Below are 26,861 nucleotides of genomic sequence, written 5' to 3'. Positions count from 1 at the left end.
GGGGAGAGAGCTCCATGGTTGAGTAACTCTTTTTGCCAGGTTTCTGCGTACCCCACAGTGTCTCGTCCCTCTATCCCCTCCGGTAGGACAATCACGAGCACAATATTTCAAAGCGAGCTACCCTCCGCGTCATCTAGTTTCTCTTCAAGGGTGCAGACCCGGTCCAGTAGGTCCTGTAAGGTTACAGTGTAATTACGAGATTTGGGCTGCAGGTCCGCAAGTGTAACCTCAGCCTCATGTATGCGCTCAGTCAGTTTCTGATGGTCTGCCCGCAAAAGTGTAAAGTCGGAGGAGATGCTGTCGATTCTACCTTCAAGAGAGGAGCAGGTTTGGTCCAGTGTTGTGCCTATTCGTTCCACCGTGGCCAGCACTGAGTCCAGCTTAGCCGAAAGGTCTGATCGGTTAGATTCTGATGATTTCCCCAGTCCTCGGAGTGATCCCTTGGTTGCGCCCTGAGGTGGCCCCGCCTGGAGGTTGGCAGAACGAAGATGCCCCATAGCCAACTGCTGTGCGCTGGACATAGGGAGCAGCTCATGTGGCGGCCCTGACTGTTGCGGCTGCAAGAGTGGGGCAGACTGCTGCTGCAACTCGTGAGCACCCCCTATGCTAAAATAGGTGCCCTAGGTGATTTCGCTCCAGTTCAGCCAGGGATGCTCCGAGGCAGTGGGCAAGTCGTGGCAGTTCTAAGGACACCCGCCCTCATCAAGCCGCCCGCCGCGATGGAAATACGCATGAGGACTATAGATGAATCCTGAACAGTGCCTCTTCTGCTCTTGTTGTGTGGCACCTCAGGCGGAAGCAGTGAAGCATGAAGAACTTCCACTTTAGTCCCTGGGTCTGACCCCACGCATGAAGTCACAGACCCGCAGTAGCAGTACTCCCAGTAGGGTCAGTAGAGAGGCACGCCAGGCAAGCGAAAGGGTGAGCATGGGGATCAGGGTTGCGTAGGCACTGCTCACGAAGAGAGGGGAAACAGCCTGGGCCCGAAGCGACCCCGAGCTGATCCAACACAGCACGTCGCATGGCTTTCTCCTCCTAACACCACTGTGTTGCTATCTGCCCTGTGCAGCACGGGGAGTCCATGCCCGTCCGGCTCCCAGGTCACTCAGACACGGAGGACCCAGTGGCCAATGCAGGCGAAGTGAGGAACAGCCCAGGGCCGATACAACCCTCATGCTGCCTTCTGCGGTCGTTTTCTAGCAGCTCCTCAGGGTAGCAATGCTGGCATTGATCTCCTCTTCGCCCCCAAATGACGTGCCTGCATGGGGGCCTAGACCTGATCAACCTCCGTGCCCCCTCCCCCAAGGACAAATGCTGCCAACACACCGTGCAGGCCTACCTACTCCATTGATGCTCCGCTAGAGGCCCCCGAAAGTAGCGATAGGCAGCGGGGGCCTCTGGTGCAGCAAAACAGGCCAGGATTCTCTGCGCCGGGCCTACGTTGCTCAGCAGTGCGTCGTTGGCTACGGTCCGCTCCCTCCCGGGTCTGCTCCGACTTGAGCCTGCCCTACGCGCCGGCTGCATGACTCCCCTGGAAGCCACCTCAGGCGCAGGCTCATGTTTAGCAACAGGCAGATGCCACGCCCTCTTGATGGGGGGTGGGGGTCTCAGCCCCAGCTTCAGGCTCTCAGCGAGGGTTGAAACCCGATGACAAAGCAGGGCGATGTCCCCCGGGGCCATGCTTGTCCCTGTTCCAGGCTTGGATGCCACCGCCTTGCACAGCAGGCACCTCGCTCCGGTGATAGAGGGGCGGACGTCCCAGCTCAGAGACCTCAGCAAGGGCCACGAATCGAGGAAGGAGCAAGTCAGAACTGGTATCCCCGCTTGGAGCAGGCCACACCTTCCAGGGAACTGCCTCTGATTGCGCTACGGGGGCAGGGATCCCTCCGCTGGGTGCCACCGTTGTCCGAACACAAAAGCCACATCTGCAGTGTCGAGATTGCCAGCTGGTTGCAGCAATGGTCAGGATAAATGGGGGATAGGGTGTGGAGCGTGATCAAAATAAGTCCGCCATCTAAGGTGCTTGGCTACGCCCCCGTAACCTAAATAACCTCTTGAAGTTGGAGAAATTAATATGATTTCATCAGTGCACATTTTTGCCTAAACCCCACAAACCCGAAGAAGGATATGGCTTTGCCTGCTGTAAAATCTCAAGAAGTCTGCTTGAGACTAATTTTCTGATTCACGGAGATGAGAATTACATTTGTTCTCATAGATGGGCTTGTTCAGTTTCTTTTCAAGAGAGAAGTTTGCTGCCATTTTAATTGTTTCCCATTCGATTTATATCAGACTTGATTGATATGAAAACCAATCTCACAAAAATTTAGATAAGTTTTCATTGGCAGCAAGCAAACATTTCACCTTCACTAATCTTGCACACCCACTGTTGTTAAGCTCAAGACTGGAAACTGGACCACAAAGGAAATCTTTCTAAGGCTTTGGCTATCCCAATCTATCTGAGGAGGAACAATGGAAGCATTGGTCATACTCTTGAATATATTTCTGCTGTGAAGGACTTGCTCCAGAACTAGGCATACCGGGATAGGGAGGTCTGAGTCTGCAGTGGGGAGTTTGCTAGACCTGATGAACAGCCAGCTGCTGAAAACTGTTTTTCCTGAAGACATCATGGGAACTCTGAGGAATCGGACAGTCTGCAAGGACTACAAATACTGAAAGTACTGGATTCCAGGGCAGTTTAAATCTACTCCATATGTCAGATAAATAAACTGTAAGATATATAAGAGGTCTACCTCATTACCCTGCTTTTAGTAGTAAACTACATAGTACATTTCTAACACAGCATATTTTAAATGTCACTGCTCTATATAGAATAGTACTGGATTTGCAGCCAAAGAAACAAAGTGAATAAAGACAATAAAAAACAAAGGTATGCCAGAAAAACGTACTTGTCTATGACACTGATGATGATATAATATGGGTATCTTTGGAAGAATGTAAATTAGATACAATCTTCTCAAACAACTGGAGGATCAGATGCCACTTTTGCCAACACACTCTTTTGTAGGTTTTTGAATTCGTTTGGGTGAAGCATTTACTTTCTGAGTCCTTAGAAACTTTAAGCTCCCAATGTCTTTTGTCAGTTATCCCAGTGTCATCTAAGATTTCTGATGCATTAATTTTGGTTTTTCTCAAATCTGTAGTTACTTTTTTAATGAAATGTTTGGAAAATGATTTTGGAACCTACACTACCTTTACAAATTGTTCCTCACCTTGTGGCTGGAATTTAGTTTGACCTTTTCCTACGCTATCGTAAGTTATAGAAAAAAATACCTTCGAAAATTGTATGATCTGTTCTTATTGAGTGACAATTTTGAATGACATTAGCCTGTGTATAGAATGTTAGCCATTCAGAGAAGTTGAATGCATTCCCGAAAAAGGTGAATGATGGAAATGAAATAATTCAAAATATCATTAGCAAGGTAGATTTTTATCTAGACTATCTCTCGCACTTAAATGTATTCATCTCATTCTTGCAAGGTGGGAATCTCTTCTTTGATTTCTAAAAAGGTAAGGTTCTGGCTAGAAGACTGTAGACATAAAAAAGCAAAAAAGTGCTATGTATTGCTTTGACTTATGGTCATCAAACATACATGGATCTGAACATTCATGAAAAATAACCATCTAGAAATGGCGAGGCTACTGTGAGCTCCCTGATTTTCACAACTTGAATAATGGAAAACTAAATAGTTCCACATGAATGATGAAGGTAAATAAAAATGAGGACTACTTATTTTCTCAACTATGTTATTAGCATGTACTCCTTTTATCGTGGAACTATGGTTCCTATAGTGCACAGGAAAACATCTGGAAATAAGAAAGATATTCGGCTTGTAGATATACTGTCCACCATAAAAAAACTTATCCTTGAGGATTATTCCTACCATTTTATGATCAAAATCTGATAAGAAGGAGCGCACACTGCAGTGGCTCAATCACCCAGAAAAACATTACACTTGGAGAAGTTATGAAGTACTTTAGAACAGTTGGCAAGATTCGAAAAAACAAACAAACAAATAATACCGTATATTTATGGGATAATCTCTACTTACCTGTGCACCCAGTGTTTGTAATAAAGAGAAAAAACCCCCTCAGGTCCTTTGTCCTGAAACATGTCAACCAAACCCTCCAGTTTGGTAACTGTTCTGGCGATCAAAGAATCAGTTTTTAGACGTTCTAGCTTTTCCTCTGAGCTCTTGTTGTGCTCATCAATTAGGTCATTGATGCAGATGGTTGGGTTTCCATTAGCTACGTTAAACCCACAACCTGCAGATAATATGAAACCAAGCAGACATATTAGTTCATGCATGCTGAAAGGGGGAGTGTGAGAAATAATTTATAAAGCACATTATTGAAGAATAAAATTGTACTCGTGAAGAAAGGATCCTTTTATTTTACTTTAAAGAAATGGTTATTTTCTCTGACCACCTTGGCCCAGGTACCACACAAAGCAATGGAAAATGTAGTCTATTTTTTTTTCGTTCCACTGGTGCGCTCATCTGCAGCCCCAATGGCTGCTCAATTGAATTGAGACGTGTTATCAACTCCATGCAGTGTACTACAGGTGCTTTGGGGATGTCTGCAGGTGGAGCTCACCAGCACTCATTTACTGGCATTTAGTTTTCCTCAACAGACCTTGACACAGAGAAAGAGAGCAAAAAACACAAAAGTGGGAAAGGAGGAGTAAGAAAAAGACAAAAAACAATGACAAAGAAAAAGGAGGGATGAAAAACAACCAGCAAGAGTGAGATAAAGAGACAGAGAGTATCTGGTGATGGATAAAGAGGGAAGAGGTGGAATCAACACAACACAGGCTTGGTATTTGGCAACCTTACTTTTGAAAGCGCTGGCTGTGGGCTACTGCGCAAAATTTTGGGGGGCCCAGCACTTATTCTTTTACAAATTGAGCCCTGTGCTGGGGGCAGATTTAAAAGATAGACTCATGGTGATTTTTATGCTAGGAAAACTGAGCAGGCTCAAAGCTCCTCTAGGGAACTCTTCTCAATTGTGAAGCGGTAATCCTATCTGGACCAAGTATTTGAGTCCATTATTCCCTCATGATGCAATACGATTGCACAGTTTTTCTTATCGTCTTTGATAACGTTTCTTCCATCTAGTTGACCTTTTCTGAGACAGTTAAAGATGATCCGTGTCTGGAGGTTTGGTAACCTTTAACCGATAGGATAATCTAGCTTCAATACTCAAACTATAGAGAAATTGCTTCCAATCAAAGAAACGTGGAGAAAGCAAGGGTAAGGAACCCCAAAACTGAGGAAAAAGCAAGGAAAAAATTGTGAAAACAAGGGAAAAGCAAGAAGGCACTCAAAACAGGGGGAAAAGCAAGGGGAAACAGTGAGAACTAGGGAAAAGGAGTACTCACTCCAAAAAAAGGGGAAAGGGAAGGAGAAAGCAGTGAAAAATGAGGGAAAAGCAAGGAGAAAGCACTCAAACAAATGGGGGAAACAATGTTTGGCAGCCATTTTAGGAAATGGGGACTCCGTTTCCTGTCCTGAAAAAAAAGAAAAATGTAAAAACATAGGGAGGCAGTGTAGGGATACAATTACCCCCATCCCCCCGCCCAGCCTGGATGGGGTGGGTAAAATGTAATGTTTTCAATGTTACTGCAGATCCACAGTAAAAAACAACCACAATAAAAGGGGGTGGGCAACGGTCCAGTAAAGTGAAGAGGCTTCTTCAATGTGATCTATCTTACTGAAAACTGGATGCATTCTGGTTTTGAATAAATAACGTTTGTTAAAACAAAAACACATGAAACAAATGCTGAGGCATAAACCATACATGCAAACATGCAGAATCTAATCCACGACTTATTGCCATTGCTGAGGGACGGGAGAGGGCCATGACTCACTCAAGGCTTTGCCTCTTGTGAGTCAAGCCCACTCCCATGACAATGGTGAGAAATAACATATCACACTGTTCATTCGCATATATTCTACATATGTGCAGGCACACAGACAGTATTATGACTTTTTTTTACAGGACATGATGCCTCTCCCTCCCTCAATAAACATCGTATACGGAATATTACACTTCACTTATCTACATATATTGTATATGCTGTGGCATGTTGTTATGTGTAATTGTTTTAACAAATATCATTTAAATAAAATCAGAATGGGGTTAATTTTATGCATTTAGAAAAAATTGGATTGAAGAGGCTATTGACTTATAAATAGTTTGTCCTTGCAAAGTGACTGTAACATACAATCTGTGACGCAGTGAATGGTGTTTTCTCATTCCAATTTTGCTTTACTGCAGTAATAATAAGTTGGATCTTGATCTTTGGACTCTAATATGTTATGTTATGTTATGTTAGGTTTGTTTTATAAGGCGCACAGCTACTCAACAAGGGTTTCCCAGCGCCGGCCTGAAGAAACAGAAAAGTGAAAATTATTTGTCAAACAACCAAGTTTTTAAAAGTTTAAGAACGTTTGCATATATTGTTTCACTGTGAATCTCAATGGGGAGAGAGTTCCACAGGTAAGGACCCAAGTAAGCAAACGAGCGACCTCCCATCCTCGTAAGTTTGACTCTGGGAACCGTGAATTTTTCCTGGGTAGTGGGGGGTATCAAACGGGAAGGGTAGATAGGGATGAACCAGATTTCGCAGATATTGAGGTGCAATGTAAGCCTTGATCTTAAACATATATACCAAGGCTTTAAACTTGGTGCGGCTTTCAACCCTAAGCCAATGCAGATCTCTCAGGGCGCTAGAGGTGGAAGATGTATTAGGAATCTGGCAAGCAATCTTGCGGCTGAATTTTGAACCACCTGTAGCTTCCGTATTACATCCTTATTAGCCCCCAGATAGAGGATGTTCCGTAATCCAGTCTGGAGGTCACAAGTGCCTGGACTACGATTTTTTGGGTATGGCTGGGGAGCATCCAGATGATTTTTTCAACCCTTTCAAGATGGTGAAGCACGTGGCTGCCACTTTCATTGCCTGCTGTTTCATCGATAATTTATCATCGATAATAAATCCCAAGTTGCGGACTTGATGGGTGGGCTGGGGTAGGGTACCCATTTTGGTAGGCCAGTGATGGGGGCCCCAGAGATGTTTAATTTTACCCAAGAACAGGACCTCAGTCTTTTCACCATTAAGTTTGAGTAAATTGGCCTGCATCCAAGATGCAATATTACTCAAACCGGCCTGAAGAACTGATGGTCCGGGCAACGCTTCTGAAGAAAGGGAAAAGATAATTTGGGTATCGTCCACGTAAGAAAAGAGGGACAGCCCAGCCTCTTCTGCGATCACTGCCTTAGGTTTAATGTATATATTAAATAGGAGGGGGCTTAAAATGGAGCCCTGTGGTACCCTGTGCGGAGAAAAATGTATTTTAGAAGTAGCCTTAGGTGAGAAGACTTGAAATGCCCGCTTGGCGAGAAAAGATGAAAACCAACCAAGTGCCGGGCCAGAAAGACCAAGGGACTGAAGGGATTTGATTAACACGGTGTGAGATACTGTGTCAAACAGGGTTCTCAAATCAAGTAATATAAGAGCCACTGTGTCCCCAGAGTCCAGACGTTGTCGTACCATTTCTGTAACTCCAAGGAGAGTTGTCTCAGTCGAAAAACTGGCTCTAAAGCCAGACTGAGAGGGATGTAAGGAGTTGGAGGATTCAATAAACTGAGTTAGTTGTAGGTTTATGTGCTTTTCCAGAATTTTAGAGTAAACGGGGAGCAAAGAAATTGGCCTAAAATTTGATGGTTGGGCAGAATCGGCATTAGCCTTCTTCAAGAGGGGAAGAACCATGGCGTGCTTCCAGGCGGATGGAAACGTAGCCTCTTGTAAAGGAGCATTGAGTAACTCTATGATTAATATCATTGATGGTAAATCAAGCTGCTGTAGTATTGAGACAGGAAGAAGATCACAAGGGGAGCCTGATTCAATACTGCCTAGGATCTTTTCTAAAGAATTAATATCAAGAGGCACCCAGGATTCTAACTTAGTGAACGGTTCAACCGTGCAGGCAAGTTCACTGACAAAGGTCAGTGGAGAAGGGACCGTTAACTGGGTTTTGTAAAGTGACAAATGTATTTGTTCCACTTTATTTACAAAAAAGTTGGCAAGATTGTCGCATTGTAGTTCAACTAAAATAGGAGTTGTAGGCTGTGTATCAGAACCAGCTAATTTTTTGACCGTTGTAAATAAGGTACGCATACTATTCTGCGCATTAGAAATGGTGGAGGAAACATAATCAGACCAAGCAGATTTACAACGGGCTTGATACTCTTTAAAAGATTTTTTATATTTCAGTGTAGAGTCAGGTAAGTAGTTCCTCCTCCAGTGTCTTTCCAGAGCTTTGCACTTAGTTTTCTCAGTTTTTTATGACTCCGTGAACCAAGGGGCAGGGTGACGATGATTGAAGGATCTTTTAGTAGAAGGTGGAAGACAGTGATCAAGAGCATTAAGAATCCAGTTATGTATTGTGGCCAAAGAGTTGGTCGATATCTGATCTATAGGGGGGCACTATCCAATAAGAGTTCATCAAAAGCATCCATATCTAGTTTACCCCAGTTCCTGGATTTGGATTGAATTCCAGGTACTGCTGTGATTGGGTTCACCGAAACTGTGCAGTGAAGTTTGACTGCATAGTGGTCGGACCAACATAGAGGGAGAGCAGGAAAACAATGAACATAGGATAGATTAGAGAAAATAGGACCTGCTGTATGCGTAGGGCCGTTATTGCAGAGCAGCAGATTCATAGCTGCAAGGTCAGAGATCAGCGAGCTGCTTATTGAACATTCGGGTTTTCAAGATGAAGGTTAAGGTAACCCAAAATAGTAAAATTGGCCGCTTAGAGAAGGTGAGGAGTGATTGCATCCGGAATTGACTCAGCTCAGGGGCCTGATGGTCCGGGGGACCGATGAGCAAGAATGCCAGAGAATGTAAATTGAGGGGTCAAAGTAAGTTTAAATAAGGCTGCCTCACAGCCCGTAAAAGGTAAATCTTCCAATTTACATGTGTAGGATTTTTTTTTTAAATTACAACAATGCCTCCTCCCCTCCCAAGATCTCCATGCTTTCTAACTATGGCATAATTGGTTGGTAAAGCAGAAGCCACATCTGGCCCTGAACTCATATGCAGCCACGTTTCAGATAGAAAGATGGCAACTGGATGTTCACTGTTTAGAAAGTCAAATATGTCCGCTTTATGTTTTGGAAGAGAGCTACAGTTAATATTCCAAAAAGTGAAAACCTTATTAGAAGGATTGCTACCTTGGGAAAAACAGTGAGCTTGTGAACAAGGGGTGGTGTCAAGTATTGAGCTGCTCTGTTCTCTAGAAAGTATTTTGCAAAATGTCAAATTACCGCAAGAGCAGTTAGTGGCATCTTCCATAGGCTGGAGTAACTTACAGTCAGGAAGAGACCTCTGAACTAGCAGTAAGAGACGCGCTCTGATAACTCTTGTTTTTAAAACGCCGTATTTAACTGTGTCTAACTAAGGTTTGTTATAACTTGTGCAAAAACTTAAAAAGCACAAGCAGGCAACTGAGATAGTTTACCTGTACTTCCTGACTTAGTGGCTGACTCACCGGCCCGGTCCACCCCAGCTGTGTGCCGTATTTGTGGAGGGCGTGGCTGAGGAAAGCACAGGACAGGGCTTGGAGCACCTCACTTCCGGTGGGAGTGGCAGAGGAGGAGCCTTATGCTCGCTCCCTTCAAAGCGACAGTGTGCAGGCGACCGCGCTGAGACCTCTGAACCAGCAGTAAGAGGCGCGCGCTGATACTCTGTTTTTAAATCGCCGTATTTTAACTGTGTCAAACTAAGGATTGTTATAACTTGCGCAAAAACTTAAAAAGCACAAGCTGGCAACAGGGATAGTTTACCTGTACTTCCTGGCTGACTCACCGGCCCCGGTCCACCCCGGCTGTGAGCCGTTTGTGTGGAGGGCGTGGCTGAGGAAAGCACAGGGCAGGGATTGGAGCACCTCACTTCCGGTGGGAGTGGCAGAGGAGGAGCATTACGCTCGCTTCCTACAAAGCGGCAGTGTGCAGGCGACCACGCTGAGACCTCTGAACCAGCAGTAAGAGGCGCGCGCTGCTGATACTCTGTTTTAAATCGACGTATTTTAACTGTGTCAAACTAAGGTTTGTTATAACTTGCGCAAAAACTTAAAAAGCACAAGCAGGCAAATGGGATAGTTTACCTGTACTTCCTGACTTCCTGGCTGACTCACCGGCCCCGGTCCACCCCAGCTGTGTGCCGTTTGTGTGGAGGACGTGGCTGAGGAAAGCACAGGGCAGGGCTTGGAGCACCTCACTTCCCGTGGGAGTGGCAGAGGAGGAGCCTTACGCTCTCTCCCTACATAACAACAATGTGCAGGCGACCGCGCAGCGAGCGCGCCAAAGGCAAGCCCGTCTGCACCCGAACGAGCCCAGAGGCCAGGACCCCTGGCCGTTTCAATCTTGAGCTACAAGGCAGGGTCCACTACTCAGAAGATGAGCTAAGGGCACTATCCAGACCTATGGAGGAAGCATGGAAGCATAAAATGTCTGCCGAGTGGGAAATGCTCACATGTGAGAACTGCAATATGTCTCTAACTGTAGCAGTTAATAAAACAAACAGAAGCAATCTTCTAATGGCGCTCCTAAACTGCAGATCTTATCTTATCTTAAGGGGGATTTCTATAGCGCTCTGACACCATAAGTTTCCTAGCGCTGATTGGGTGCTAAGAGGTGCGAAGGAGGGAGTCTAGCCAGACTGTGTGAAAAGACTAGTTTTCAGGAGTTTTCTGAATTCAAGAAGGGAGTTAGAAGATTTAAGAAGGGGGGACAGCGGGTTCCAGAGTTTAGGGGCCATGTGAGAAAATCTACGGCCACCGAATTTTTTTAGCTTGATTGGGGGAGCGACTAAAAGCTGACGATAAGAAGACCGTAGGTTGCGTGCCGGACGATAGAGGGAAATCAGGGATTTAAGGAAAATGGGAGAAGTCCCGGACATAGCTTTAAATGTCAGGCAGCCGATCTTAAAGGCAGCCCTCTGTTCAACCGGCAGCGAGTGGAGTTTGCGAAGTAACGGTTTCGCAGCCTGCCACTTCGGGATTTTATAGGCCAGTCTAGCCGCCTGGTTTTGCACAATTTGGAGCCTGTGGAGAAGAAATTTGGGCAGGCCAAAGTACAGGGAATTTGAGAAGTCCAGGCGGGAAAGCACCAGGGCGATCAGGACTTGTATCAGAGCCTCAGATGTAAGGAGGTGGGCGACTTTCCTGATTTTTCTTAGCAGGAACATACATGATGACACAGTGGTACCCACCTGGGGCTTAAAGGAGAGCTCTGTGTCAATGATAATCCTGAGACTTTTTGCTGACTTAGCCGGAACAGGCGGGGAGCCAAGCTCCACCGGCCAAAACTGTGGGCCCCAATGAATGGGGCTGTTACCCGGGAGGATTAGCTCTGTTTTCCCCGGGTTCGGCTTGAGTTGGTTATTATTCATCCATTGGTGGACGTGTAACATAACCACTTGACAATCGAGAGCTGCTTTGGGAGTGTTGAGGGGGAAGATAATTTGCAGATCGTCCGCATAGTTGAAGACGCTGATGTCCCACCTCTTCAAAGAGTGGATAAACGGTTGGAGATAGAGATTAAAAAGCAAAGGGGACAAGGATGAACCCTGGGGCACTCCGCAGGTGGATGGTTCCTTAGCGGCCGTAAAAGGGCCTAAACGGACCGCCTCGGTTCAGCCGACAAGAAAGATTTGATCCAGGCAGAGGAAAGGCCCCGAATGCCGGCCTGCTCGACACGGTGGAGAAGGATGTTATGGTCCACCGTGTCGAACGCCGCCGACAGGTCCAATAGGACGAGCGCCTGAGGCGCCCCTCTATCGGCATTACCCCTTAGAGAGTCCATAACTGCCAGTATCACAGCTTTGGTGGAATGGGCTGGTCTAAAACCGGCTTGATTAGGTTTGAGGTGGTTGGAACACTCAATAAAATGAGAGAGGCAGCTGGTGACATGTGCCTCCAAAAGTTTGGACAGGTAGGGCAAAAGGGAGATGGGCCGGTAGTTGGCAAGGTCTGCCGGGTCGGCTCCAGGTTTTTTCAGCAAGGGCACCAAGACAGCCTCCTTGAAGGAGTCGGGTGCCGTGCCCGTCTCAAGGGAGGTATTTAACAGAGGCAAAATGCAATCCGGCAAAGCCAGGCAAATGTCGTGGAAGACAGAGGGGGGGCAACAGTCATTGGGCGAACCAGATTTGACTCGGGCAACGAGTTTAGTCAGGGTGACAGGGTCAAGGAGGGGGAAATGTGACAGTGAGAATGGGTTTCCAGGAGAGGAAACTGATATGGCAGCGGGGAGGAGGAAGGAATAGTATTCTTGATCTTGATAATTTTTTCAGTGAAAAAACTATTTAAGGCGTTGCAGGACTCTTGGGTAGGGGCCTGAGAGGGAAGGGTTCTGGCATCAGACGTGAGCTCACTCATGACTCTGAAAATCTCCTTGGACTTGTTAGGGGCAATGAGGATTCTTTCAGAGATATGTGAGGATTTCGCTGCTATAATTGCACTTTTATATTTTTTCCGTGCAGCGACATATACCTCTCTATCAGTGGGCGAGTAGTTACGTCTCCACCTACGTTCCAACTGGCGCAGTTCGAGTTGCTGAGTTTTAAAGGTGGTATTAAACCACCTATGTGATTTGCTGTGCCGGGAGCGAGGGAATCTGGAAAGGGGGGCGAAATGGTCGCTGGCTTTAGTAACCCAACTGGAGAAGTCATCCTCCGGTGTGTGGACAGTCGCGACACTACGCGACGGAGGGCGAGTCTCAGCCAAGAAGGAGAGGAAGCCTTGAGAGTCAAGGGTGCTCCATTTACGAGCGACTCCGCCCACCATAGGAGGGACCTTTACACGACCCCTGACTGTGATCGCGGTGTCGATCATATAGTGGTCCGACCAGATACAAGGAGTGATCACAGGGCAGGAGAGCGTAAGGTTATGGGTCCAAATATGGTCTAGGATGTGGCCCCTGATATGGGTGGGAGAAGTGACAAGTTGAGTCAGGTTAAGGTTGGAAAGGACTTCAAACAGCTCGGACGCATGAGGGCCAGCGTCGCTAAAATTGTACCAATAGTTGAAGTCGCCAAAGATAGCGACTCGGGCAGATGAAGTAATCAAGTTGGCTAGCTGTTCGCTAAAAGCGACAGGGAACAGAGGCATAGATTGGGGGGGGGGTGATAGAGAACAATAAGGGTAAGAGCTCCCTCCCCAGTTTCAAGACTGATGGTAAGATTATCTACACCGGTGAGGGTGAGAGAGGACGTAGAGATGATTTTAAACTCCTTTCGTATGACAGCTGCTACCTCACCACCAGCGCGACCCGAGGGTCGGTTAATATTGAGCATATAGTAGTCGTGGGCAATGCTGCCAGGATGTCAGGGAGAGAATCATCAGTCAGCCAAGTCTCGGTAATTAGAAGGATATCAGGGCTTTCATCGATAAGAAGAAGAAAGATCAGCCTGGTGTTTTACAAATGAACGTGTATTTAAGTATAAGTACACAATGGCCAAACACAAACATGAGATCCACGATCTACTAAGAGAAAGATCGTTGGATGTCCTATTCCTAACCGAAACCTGGTTTAACGAAAACTCCACACCAGACATTTTGGATGCCATTCCAAGAGAGTACAGGCTTGTAAGGCAGGATAGAGTTGGCCAAGTGGGGGGCGGGATCGCCATAATCCACGTTTCCACAATAAAATGTGAAATAAAACAAGCAGACTTAGAACAGTGTGAGGCTTTCTTCTTCACGATCAGGGCCGCAGAAGACACCTCAATAACTGGATTTCTGATATATAGACCACCAGGCCCAGCTACACAATTCATAGCGAGTCTGGAAGAGAAGATAGTATACCCCGCCCTAAGGTATAAAAAATTTCTAGTACTGGGAGACCGGAATATACATTTCGACAATAAACTGAATCAGGATATCGATGCACTTTGCAAAGATCTTCTAATACTAAACTTGGTACAAAAAGTAGAAATTCCAACACATCAAAAGGGTCATATTCTAGACCCTATTTTTACTAATATTATAGAATTAAAGGTGGAGTCACCATGGCCCATACCATGGCGGACCACCACCTAGTGTCCTTTAAAACACCACTTCCTAGGAAAAAATCACACTCACAAACAAAGGCAATTACCACCAGGAAATGGAATAACTTCAATTCCACCACCTTCCAGCAGGCTCTAATGAAGAACCCCCCCACATTAGATGAGGAAGCTGACAGAGCAAATAACGAGTGGGATTTGTGAATCACAGAGGCACTAGACGAGATAGCCCCTTGGAGCACGAGGATACCTACGAGACAACAAGCAACTGCCCCTTGGTTCAGTGATAATCTGAAAAAAGTTAAAGCAAAATGTAAGAAACTTGAACGTCAATGGAGGAAGCAATACTGTAGCCAGGCCAAAAAGATCTACAGGGAAGAATTAAAAGACTATCACTCACTGATTAAGCAATCCAGATGCACCTTCTACACAGACAGTATAAAGAAAGCTAAAAATGCCCTGAGAGAAATGTTCACTATCCTAAAATCTCTGAAAACACCAGTAGATAATGAGGACACTAAAGCATCTGTAGAGAGCTGCAATAAGATAGCAGCTTTTTTCTTAGAGAACGTTAAAAAGATGTATGATTCCTTCCCAGCAGAAGCTAGACAAGGAAGTAACCAAATTTATCTCGAGCAAATAAACACCACATGGACCGCTCTAGATGAATTCTGTATCCCAGAACTAACAGAATTGACAGCTACAGCTAAGGGCATAAAATCAGGATCACCCTGGGACCCAGCCCGACCAGGAATTATAATGGAGGGAGCAACCGTGATTATGCCACATATTTCAAAAATTATTTCCCGCTCCTTCCAACAAGGTATGGTCCCCGCCAAATGGGAACAGGCCATTGTTAAACCACTGAAAAAGAAACCATCAATTGCTAGTACCGTGCTAGAGAACCTACGGCCAATCTCACTACTTCCTTTCGTAGCTAAAATCGCTGAAAAAATCGTTAATAAACAACTGACAGAACACATTAACTCAAACAACCTGTTACACCCCTCTCAGTCAGGTTTCAGAAGGGCCCACTCAACAGAATCAGCCTTTCTACTAGCTACAGAAGAACTGAGGAAGCAGGCAGATTGGGGACAAACGGCAGCACTGATCCTGCTGGATCTCAGTGCGGCGTTTGATACCGTATCTCATAAACTAATTCAACAAAGACTTGAAGCCTGTGGCATCAGACGTAGGGCACTGAAATGGATGACATTGTTCCTTTCCGGAAGGAGTTTTCAAATGTCACAACTAAGAAACCTATCTAAGACTTTTCCACTAGCACAGGAAGTACCACAGGGCTCAATTTTGAGCCTAACGCTTTTTAATCTGTATGTGGCTCCGCTGGCAGAACAAGTAGAGCAATATAATGTGTCAATCGTATCCTACGCGAACGACACGCAGCTGATTGTACTGCTGTCTCAAAATCAAGAGCAAGTTGCAATCCGTTTCTCCGAATGTCTAGCACATGTGGCAGAGTGGATGTCCAACCACTGCCTTCGATTAAACGAAAGCAAAACGGAAGTAATGATTGTGGGTAAGGCACCCACCATCTGGTCCTCCGCATGGTGGCCCGAATCTCTAGGCATAGTACCCACCCACAAGGCAGAAGTTAAAAACCTAGGAATCTGGTTCGATGACAAGATGACATTTGACAAGCAGATCAGGAAAGTGGCCGGCAAATGCTATGGAGCCACAAAAACCCTGAAAAAGATCATTGATCTCCTCCTGCCCGTAGCGAGAAAAACGATAGTACATGCCGTAATTACCTCCCAACTGGACTACGGTAACGTGCTATACCTGGGGGCCACAAAGAAAAGACTAGCAAAATTACAGAGAGTTCAAAACGCGGCTGCCCGGTTGGTGCTTAGACTACCAAAAAAAAATAGTATGAAGAAAGCACTGGTAGGACTGCACTGGCTACCAATAGGAAAAAAATAGTGTTTTTCAAGGCAATGTGCTACTGCCACCGCATTTTGACATTAAACAGCCCAAAATATTTGCAACCATTACTAACCCATTATACCCCTGGACGAAATCTAAGATCTATGCACAAATCTATGGTCACTATACCAAGAATTTACAGAGCCAGGATAGGGGGTCGTTATTTTAGATACCTAGCAGCCAAGACCTTGAACATCCTTCCAATGAATATGAGAACAGAGACGTGGGAAAGTAGATTCCGCAAACAAATAAAGACGTGGCTGTTTGATAAAAAGGACGAGTAGGAAAGATCATCATACGTCGATTGACTGGTGTAACAGCTGACGTCTTCTCTCTCCTTAGTACCTTGTTCTGAGTCTCAGAGTGGGGACACACCGTTGGTGTAACCAGGCGCTCTATAAATGGATAAATAAATAAATAAATAAATAAATAAACAAGAGAGGAGCCACGATATTTCAGCAACTGCTCGGAGGAATAACATAGCAGCTTTTGAGGGTATGTGAAATTTTGGCCAGGATTGGTGGCCCCTAGTCCCGGCCGAGCGCAGACGGGCTTGCCTTTGGCGCGCGAGCCCGCTGCGCGTCGAGCAGGGCATCCGTTTTTTATTTGGGGGGAAAGTGGCCACTAGACCGCTTATCTCCCCAAAACCGGAGGGCGCCTATACCTCCCTCCACTCAATCGGGACGTCACCCGTGGTGGATCGGGGAGGGCGACAGGAACAGAGAAGCAGCAAGAGGTGTCAGATTCAGGTAAAACGATAATAAAACAAGATCGTGCAAAAAAAACTGCTATGCAGAGTTTAAAATCTTGCAAATGTCGCAGGCAAGAGCAAGATAAAAACGAGATCAGTTAAGGTAATATTCTAAGTATTTCTAAAAACAAGCGCCAGTGCAATTGTCATATACAGCGTGCAATCAAAGCTTTCTGCATTACAGGCGCGCATCCGCTAATAATAAATCTAGTGCAATTTCTCCAAGTAACGTGCAATTGGGCCACAATTATTCTCACTGTGAATGAGGATCTTTAAATGTGTGGGGTGAAGAATGTATTTTAATAACATTTGTATAAGAAGCCCATGCTCATATATATATTTCTTTTTATTAAAGTTTTCAGCTGTACAAAACAAAGGCAACACCAGTGTCATCTATACAGTTTAAAGATTGTAATTATCATGTATTATTACATACAATACAATCAGATTTGCTACTGTTGTGTGATTTTGGTTGGAGGAGGTAGTGTCCGTGTCATGTTAGGACCCAGCTGACAATGTCACAAGGTATGTGGTAAACGTACTCCATATATCTTTGGGCCTCGAAGCCCGAGGGAGTTCCTCAGTGTATAGATCTTGTTATCTCTGCAGTATGCCATGTCTTTTAACCACTGATCAAATTTAGGAACTGTTTTTACCCAGTGCATAGCCACCCTCAATTTTTCTAACATTAAAGCTATCGCCGCTAACCTACGGTTGGCCGGCTGTGGAGGATTAACAAGACCAAGGAGACGCGTGGAGGGTGCATGCCAGTGTCTCCATCACCACATCGGCCAGGGCCTGAGTTACTTGGACCCAGAAGCGATGTATGAGGTCAAACACACTCAAACTATGTGTATGAAGTCTGCGTCTGTTTTTCAGCATCTAACACTTTTTGTGTCCATGTGGAGCACATACTTTTGAAATTGAAAGGGAGTGTAATACATTTGTTGTAAATATTTAAAATGTATAATCTTTAAATTGCAATCGGAGGTAAGTTGGCCTGTTTGCACACTACAAAATTCCCAATTCTCCTAAGTGAATAGGGTCTCCAGCAGGTTCTTCCACTTTTCTAATGCAGTGCTAGGGACTATAATTTTGTCTTTCCTAGAGGCATTCTATAACCTGGTGATAAGGCTCTTACATGTGCTGTGTGTAAGTAGTATCCGCAGCACCCCCAGCGCGGGTGGTTAGTCTGGGAATTGTGGGTAAAGGGCCTTCACAGCCTCGCAAAGGCGGTGATAGGTGAATTTCAACAGCGGGGTTTGGCACTGCATTTGTGATATCTCGTCTAATGCTATAAAAGTCCCACCTGGGTATAGGTCTCCCATGGTCCTCAGCCCCATTCATGAAAGCGTAGACAGTGCCTTAGGCTCCTGAGTGACTTAGATGGCTGGGTGGTGAAGCAGCGGCAGTCCTTGCGCTGATGAGGAAGGAAGATTTTTAATGGTAAAGAATGTGTATCATCGCTTTCTATAGTTAGGTGTGGCATATATTGAGAGGGGAAAATACCAGCGGTGGGCGAATTGCGCTTGTGCACACAAGTAGTATAGGTGCAGATCTGGGGCTCCAAACCCACCACTCTTATATGGCCGTGTGAGCATGCTCCAAGTGATTCTAAGCTGCTTACCCGCCCACGCTAAGGTGATCATGTGGGATGTGAGAGTATCTTGTAAAGATGATGAGGATATTGATAAACATGTATAAAAAATTGGTCATCGCGATCATCTTCATGATAGCTGCTCTATCAACGAAAGACGGGGCAATCGTAACCCCAGAGCCACCTGATCCTTCAACTTTGACATTGTCTTGCCATAGTTCTGGCTGACGACTATCTCCGGGTCTCTGCTCCCCCATGTACCAAGGTATTTGACAGGCTCCACACTACATTCCTGAGGGAAGTCCAGTGTATAGGGCTTGGTACAGTGTCAGCAGAAATATAGTCAACCTGGACCAATTGATACTCAGCCCGGAATACCATTAATATCCAACATAAAGCCGAATTAGTGGTGCTAATTGTGTGGCCGGGTCACAAACATAGAGCACCATGTCATCCGCTTAGAGGGATATGGCAAGATACCGTTGGCTATATAGTAGTGTTGCCTTCGCGTGCCACTGTCATATTAAGCATGTTAACGGCTCCAGCGCAAACAAAAGTGATGACAGAGGGCACCCTTGACGCATCCCCATGTATATTTTTAGTATGTCCGACGTGTTGCCATTAATGCGCACTCGACCTGCTGGGTCTGTATATAATAACCGGATCCAACGCGGAAAAGCCTGAGGCATTCTCAGACAGTAGAGGACCGTAAATATGAACTGCCACTGTATGAAGTCAACGCTTTTGCGGCGTCCAACAGGATAGCTGTCGATAGGTTGAGCTGGTGCAGGACTGCAAAGAGTATGCATACGTTTTGTGATGTGGAGCGAGGGGGGACAAAACCTGACTGGTCTGGTAGGGCTAGCATGGAGAGAAGGGGCTGGATCCTGGTGGCTAATATTTTTGCCAAAATCTTGGCGTTCATGTAAATTAGGGATAATGATCCGTCGGATTCTCACAGTTCAGGTGGTCTGTTGGGCTTTAACAATGCTATAATTAAAGCTTCCCACAAGGATGGCGGCAATATCTGCTTCTCATATGCCTCAGCAAACATTTTATTTTTTATTTTTTTTTATTTGGTGTTTTCAGACAGTATAATACAAACTGTAAAAGAAAAAAGAACAACGACCATCGCACCACAACATTCGTCCTCCCGCCATAATGCAATTTCACGATAGCCCCCAACAGATCTGTACACTGTGAGCAAAGTACATACGTATCAGTCTAATTGATGCGATTTCAAATAATCAATCAGATATATCCAATAGTCTTTGGGCCGTGAGCTCGCTGGGAGTTTCTCCTCATAAGTCAATAGGGTGTCCTTACAGTAAGTGAGGTCCACAAACCAGTGTCGCACGGTGGGAGACACTGAGCCATTCCACCCAATCGAGACCCTACGTTTTGCCAATAGTAGCGCTATGACACAAAATTTACGTTTTAACGCACGTACATTAGGTACCAAACCCAACAAACGTGCGAATCGTACATTCAATGGGTATAGCAAGCATAGCACTCAGCGCCCCAGTCACTTTAACCCAATAATCTGCAATCCTCGGGCAGCTCCATGCTAGATGGATGACACCCGCATTTTCCGCTTGACATCTTTTACATTTCGAGTCTGCACTTAACCCATATCTATAGAGTCTTTGCGGCGTATAGTACATTTGATGCAGGTATTTCTAGTGGATTATTCGTAAGTTGCTATTTGGTGTTAACATATTAGTTAGTGCACATGTTGTGGACCATTCCGCTTCCGACAGTGGCGTGGACAGAGTAATATTCCACTTCTGCCTCGCTTTCTCTGTGTTGCCTGCAATGTCCTCCTGCAACCTACTATATAGTTTAAAAACAATGTGCTGCGCTGTAGGTACAGTTAGTACAAATTGCAGGGAGGACAATTGCTGTGGCTCTGCAGGATACGACGGGTAGAGCTCCCGTATTGCTCTCTGCAGCCTGTAGTATGTGAAGTTAAACAAAAGCGTTGGATTACTAATGTAGCTCAGGTCATCTGGTTTTATGAATTGCCCTTCGTGGAATAGATCACCCATTTTGTCTATACCTGCCTGCCGAAGCAGATCCATCCCAACTGCTTCTTGTGTGACTGATAGTGCTGGATGATGATGTAAGGGAAGGGCAGCTGCATATAATGGTAGTTTTTTCGCTTTCTTACCCATTAAGTACCAGGCTTCGTTAGTGGTGTCAACCGTGTTTATATCATGGGCGTGTAGGGGGGGTCTTCTGTGCGGTAGAATGGCTGTTAAGAGTATAGGTAGTGCATCCCCCTCCTCTATTGCCACATGCGTCAGGAAGGGTATTTAGTGATACCAATAGTGGGCATATTGCGCTTGCGCACATAAATAATATAGTAGGAAGTCTGGGACTTTAAACCCGCCTTGCGCATATGGTAAGGTTAATGTTTGTAGATCTAGCCTAGCTTGTTTACCTGCCCAGATGAGGCTCAATATCAGTTTGTTTATGTTGCGGAATACTTCCATAGGTGGTTTAATGGGGATGTTATTAAACAGGTACAGGAATTTTGGTAAGATCACCATTTTCACTATTGCTGCTCTGTCCGCAGCCGACAATGGTAATCTGTTCCATCTTTTAATTTTCTCCTCTATAGAACTAAGAACCCTGCCGTAATTTGTATGTATTACAAGTTCTGGGTCCCTATGAAACCATACTCCCAGATAACGTGTCGGTTCGTCCTGCCATTCTAATGGGTAGTCCATAACAGAGGGAGTAGTGCTATCTGTGAGTGGAATAATTTGCGATTTGGACCAGTTGATTGTGAGCCCTGATTGTCGTCCAAATTTTATGTATTCTCGGAGTAAGGGATTTAGGTGTTGAACAGGGTCCCGGACATAAAGTACCATATCGTCTGCATATAGTGATATGTGTAATGGGCGTTTCGGGAACTGAAGCGCCGAATAATGGAGATGCTGTCTGATCTTGCAGGCCAGGGGTTCTAGTACCAACGCAAATAATAATGGGGACAGGGGACATCCTTGTCTGGTCCCTCTAGCTATTGTGATAGGGTGCGATATATAGTTGTTGATCTTAATGCGGGCGGATAATGCAGTATATAACATCAACATCCATTGCAAGAAAACATTTGGGAAGCCCATCCTCCGCAGCACTGCAGGCAGATATGGCCATTCTATTGTGTCAAAAGCTTTGGCCGCATCCAGTAGGACCGCCGCAGCCTTGGTGTCAGGTGTCAGGTAGTGAGAGAGCGCGAAGAGCGTTCTTGTGTTATGTGCTGTAGATCTTTCAGGTATAAAGCCGGCCTGATCTGGTCGAATCAACAAAGGCATTAAAGGTTTAAGTCGCGTGGCAATCAAGGTAGCAATAATCTTTGTATCTACATTGATGAGTGATAAAGGCCTATACGAGTCACACCTCTCTGGGTCTTTGCCTGGTTTAAGTAGAGCAATCAGCATTGCCTCTCGTAGGGAGGGCGGGAGAGTTTGCTTCTCATGAGCATTTCCATACATCCGCAACAAATGGGGAGCCAGCAGATCCGCAAATGCCTTATAGAATTCCCCTGTAAATTCGTCAGGGCCTGGCGCCTTGCCGTTTGGTAATGTTTTGATAACGTCAGTGATTTCCTCAACTGTGACAGGCCGTGACAGATCTGCTCTGTGAGCATCCGAAAGCCATGCGATTTCTACGTCTGCCATATACACCATGATGTCATCAATCGTGGCGGTAGGTTGCGACGTATACAGCCGTCCGTATGCGTATTGAAATTCGTCCATTATACCACGCGCGTCTTGTTTTGGATCCCCAGCGGAATCCTTAATTGTCTGGATTTATTGCGGGGTACGCGCAGTGCAGATTTTGTGTGCTAAGGTTTTCCCTGGCCTGCCTCCCTCCCCGTAGGCCCGTGCTGTCCGGCGTTTCGAGATGTACCTAAGTTCATCATTAGCATACGTGTGATGTTCTAATAAAAGCGCCTTTATTTCACCTAGTAGTTTAGGGTCTTGTGTGGAGACAGATTGCTGTTCCAGACTACGCAGCCTGGCCTCCCGAGTGGTAAGTTGTCGCCTGATATCTTTAAGGATCCCCGCAGTGGTACTAATGCATTTGCCCCTAATGGTCGCCTTCAAGGCTTCCCATAGCAGTCCTGGGTCATCAGTTGTCGGCGCATTTAAGTCAAAGTATTCCACTATGGCAGTGTGAATGGTGTCGGTTTATACTGCGTCCAGGAGCGCTGTGGCGTTAAATCTCCAAGTAAAAGGAGGCGAGACGTAGTGTGGCATTTGCAGTGTGAGCAGCACCGGGTTGTGATCCGATAGTGTGCGGGGCAAATGTTTAATGGAGGTGGTCCATAGCGAGATTTCACCTGTCCCTAACCAATAGTCAATGCGGGACCAGCTACTGTAATATGTGTGGCCTCAGTTTGATCAAGGTGTCTCGTTCTCCATATGTCGGTGAGGTGCAGATCCTGCATAGCGCTGCGCAGTGTGTCAAGGGCATGCCTATGTGGCTCCGCAGTACGGCCGGAACGGTCCAACCCGTCCTGTAGAGTAAGATTAAAATCACCCCCCCCACACTAGATGGGTAACGTGTAAATCTGATATCACACTCCATACCTTGCCGTAGAACCCGGGGTCATCAACATTTGGGCCATATGTATTAATCAGCGCTATATTCCTGTTGCGTATGGTGCCTACCACTATTACATATCTGCCGTCCATATCTTTCAGAACCTGCTCAACTCTAAAATGTACCCCTTTTCGTATGAGGATGAGGACTCCCCTGGAATACGAGGAGTAATTGGAGCTGTGTACTGATTCAGCCCACCTGTAAGCTATTTGTGTCGGTGTATCAGCTGCCATGTGAGTTTCCTGGAACAATGCTACATCCACATGTAGCCAATCAAGGTAGGCAAAAAGTTGACGAATTTTATTTAGGCCTCTTACGTTCCAGGTTAAAAATTTTAGCTGTGCTGCTTTTAATGCGTCAGCGAAGGGTTAGACTGCAGGGTGCCGAGCTGGTGCATAGGTATGGTAAGACTTTGCATAGTTGCAAGATAACAGAAATGAGGGACAATATAGTCATATCCTGTCCATGTGACCAAGAGTCTGCAATGTTTCTCAGGTGCTTTGGTCTATGTAGAACAACCCAACAACCCCCCCACACCCCCCCCACCCCCCTCTAGCATCCCAACCTTGCCAAAGCCAGACTCTGTAAGGAACCGAACTGTGGCATAAACCATGTTTGGGGTACACCCATGTGGGGGGTACACCCGGTACGCACATCTGCATCCACGATGTGGATGTGGACGGGCGCTACAAATTAAAAATCGCGTGGTGAGGTAACACCTCTAACAACAAGCAGTGTAACGAAGACAATTAACCTGGAAGAAAGCAAGAAATATCCAACATCAATCAGAATCTCTGTCACAACACTTAAGGCATTACATGTAGATCAGAGAGCACTACTGACATGACCAAGTGTCCTGCATTTTTGCGACCATTTAAACAGTGACATGCAACACACGTAGCCAATCATGCACGCAACCCACAGCTCTGAACAGGTGCAAGATAGATCACTAGTGACCAGGTGCGTGCTGTGGGCCGTTCCCGACCAGATACAAATGCGCTGTGCACCTCGTGGGTAGCTGCACAATAGAAGTCAAGTAATATGGCATAGTGTACTACAGGGCTTCGACACCTGCAGCACAAGTCAGTGTGCATTCTACCGAAAGAGAGTCGTGCAGGCCAGGTATCTAAGGGCACTAAGGGCGTACACCCAAGTGTTCAGACGTCCCTGCTTATTCGTGACCACATGTTCCAGTAAAGGTGCATATCCAGCATAGCCGGAATGAGTGAGTTTAGAGCTTGTGGTCTAAGGTAGCTTACCAGGAATGCATCCCTTGACTGCCAAGTGTTCCGTACCTTAGGAGGGTATTTCAACCGGAGTCACCTTGCTGTTCCTCTCTATTAACCTCCCTGCGTTTGCGGCTAACCTTTTTAATGAAATCCTGTGCAGCCTGCGGTGTGAGGAGTATCGTGGAGCGGCCCGCGTGTGTCACCTTGAGTTTGGCCGGATACAGCATGGCATTCCATGCCCAAGTCCCTAAAATTTTTCTTTGCCGGGTTGTATTCCTTGCGTGCCAGCTGGACCGCCATGGTGTAGTCCGGGTAAAACTCCAATTTGTTCCCTTGATGCGTGATGTCTCCCTTTTTGCGGGCTAGCCTCAGCACAGTGTCCCTGTCTCTATAATTTAACATGTTATACAAGGGGGGTTGTACCCATATGGTCAGTGGGACCTGGGTGATCAATAGCGTTATATATAGAGGGTCCCAGACCAAAACACAATTCCTGATTTTGAACACACACTATTTAAATGAATTTTTGAAACACACACTAAATGAAGGTGAACAGTGTTTTTAATTCACTGTACCAGGTAAACAATGAATGTTGAAAAATCAGACATTAAATATACATGATTCAATGCGCCCACAAAGGGAGGGGGAGGGGGGAGGTGCAAGGAGGGGGATGTATTTCACTAGATTTTACATCACTAGTTAACATTCAAGAACAACAACATAATACATAGTTCAAAGCATAATTCCACATACATGAAAGCCATGGAACATGACATATATCATAGCAAAAAATTCCTAAGGAGATACTCCTGTAATGATTAGTATATCAAACTAGGGTTAGGAGTTCCTTGTTGTAAGGTGTAGATGTCTACGTTTCGACCCCGATGGTGTAGGACAGTGGATCCTTACTGCGTGGGTCTTCGTCAGGACGTGATAGGTGAAGGGGAGGGGAATGATGGGGCGTTTAACTCTTATTGTAAGCACCAAGGGTTAAGTCATGGATCAAAATGATTACCGGCTGCATCAGTGTGGGTTGTACACCGTGCTAAGCCGGCTCTTTATCCACAAATTAACGCACGTTGTCAAGCTTGGCTCCGCATTATTGCTCCGCAATAGGGTTTGAAAGGCCAACCAGCCTTATTCCTAAAAAGAGACCTTTTTTCAGTTGGGGCGCGTTGTCACAAAAGCATCTGCAGTGAACAAATCCGCAATATTGTGGAAGAAGCCAAACCGGGATTTTATTTCCGACCAAATCAGGGAAAGCCTCGATGATATTTAAAAGCCGCGTGTCACCATCCGCGCTGCTGACGGAAAATTCCGATAGTGGTGCCTGCGATATATGTCATGTTCCATGGCTTTCATGTATGTGGAATTATGCTTTGAACTATGTATTATGTTGTTGTTCTTGAATGTTAACTAGTGATGTAAAATCTAGTGAAATACATCCCCCTCCTTGCACCTCCCCCCTCCCCCTCCCTTTGTGGGCGCATTGAATCATGTATATTTAATGTCTGATTTTTCAACATTCATTGTTTACCTGGTACAGTGAATTAAAAACACTGTTCACCTTCATTTAGTGTGTGTTTCAAAAATTCATTTAAATAGTGTGTGTTCAAAATCAGGAATTGTGTTTTGGTCTGGGACCCTCTATATATAACTCTATAATTTAACAGGCAGGTGACAATGGGGTGTGGCGGAGCACCTGGTTTGGGGTGCGGAGCGAGGGAGCGGTGTGCTCGCTCCACCAAAAACACTGGTGATAGCGCTTCGTCTCCAAATATGGTTTTAAGCAGGTCTTCTACATAAGTTTCCATTTTTCCAGTGTTCGTGGATTCTGGAAGACCTGATATACGAATGTTATTACGGCGCGATCTAGCCTCCAAATCCTCCGTCTTATTGCGTATGACATCCAGAACTTTTTCCATTGTTGCACAGGTCTTCGTGGTAGATCTAGACTCGTCTTCAACAGCAGAAATTCTGGTTTCCGCTTCTACCAGCCGATCCCCGTGTTTGTCCAGCTTAGCCGCCATACTGTCAACCCTTTGCGTTAGATTATCCAATTTACCGTTCATCTCTTGTAGGCTGTGTTGTATGGCTCTGAGCACCTGCTCCATACCACTGCTCTCCGTCGGGACATTGTCCAGTTCTGTGTCAGAGTGCGCAGTTGTCCCTTTGCTTTCTTTTTTTTGCTTCAAACTGCAGCTTTGTCTGTTGTTTATCCGGTTTGCCCATGTTGCCAGCGTCGTATAATATCCTAAGCCCTAGCGTGGCGACGGTACGGTGTAGTAGAGAGAGACCGTATTTAGAAGGGTGGCACTGTTTTCCTGCTCACCCACATCCACAGATCCACGCGCTGTCACCGTCGAGCCACAGGGGGGGGGGGAACGCCTCCACAGATGGAGCACAGACAGCGGACAACAGCTACCCACGGTTGTACCACAAGGTGTCACCGTATGCGCCCTGACGAGGTCCTCGTGGTAGAAATCCAGGTATCGGTGATTATAGATGCAGGGAAGCGACATGCAGTCCTGTACTACAGCACCATTGCATACGTGGGCACGACGTTAACCTATTGTGTGTTCGCTATGTAGGTGCAACCATGCAGTTAGGGACGAGGCGCGCCAAAGGCGGTAATGGAGC

At 45.9% G+C, this 26,861-nt stretch overlaps 1 protein-coding gene across 3 annotated transcripts in view; it reads right to left on the bottom strand.

The window, feature by feature from the left end:
- Nucleotides 1-26,861, bottom strand: part of HLCS (holocarboxylase synthetase) — a 940,243-nt gene that overhangs the window by 44,832 nt on the left and 868,550 nt on the right. For all 3 annotated transcript variants that reach the window (XM_078656875.1, XM_078656873.1, XM_078656874.1), the window contains exon 10: nucleotides 4,071-4,284. In XM_078656875.1, coding sequence (XP_078513001.1) covers nucleotides 4,071-4,284 — 214 coding nt within the window. The remainder of the gene's footprint in view (nucleotides 1-4,070; nucleotides 4,285-26,861) is intronic.

Source organism: Lissotriton helveticus, chromosome 8 (genome assembly GCF_964261635.1).
Source record: "Lissotriton helveticus chromosome 8, aLisHel1.1, whole genome shotgun sequence".
NCBI lineage: Eukaryota > Metazoa > Chordata > Amphibia > Caudata > Salamandridae > Lissotriton > Lissotriton helveticus.
This window is presented reverse-complemented; position numbering and strand designations above follow the sequence as displayed.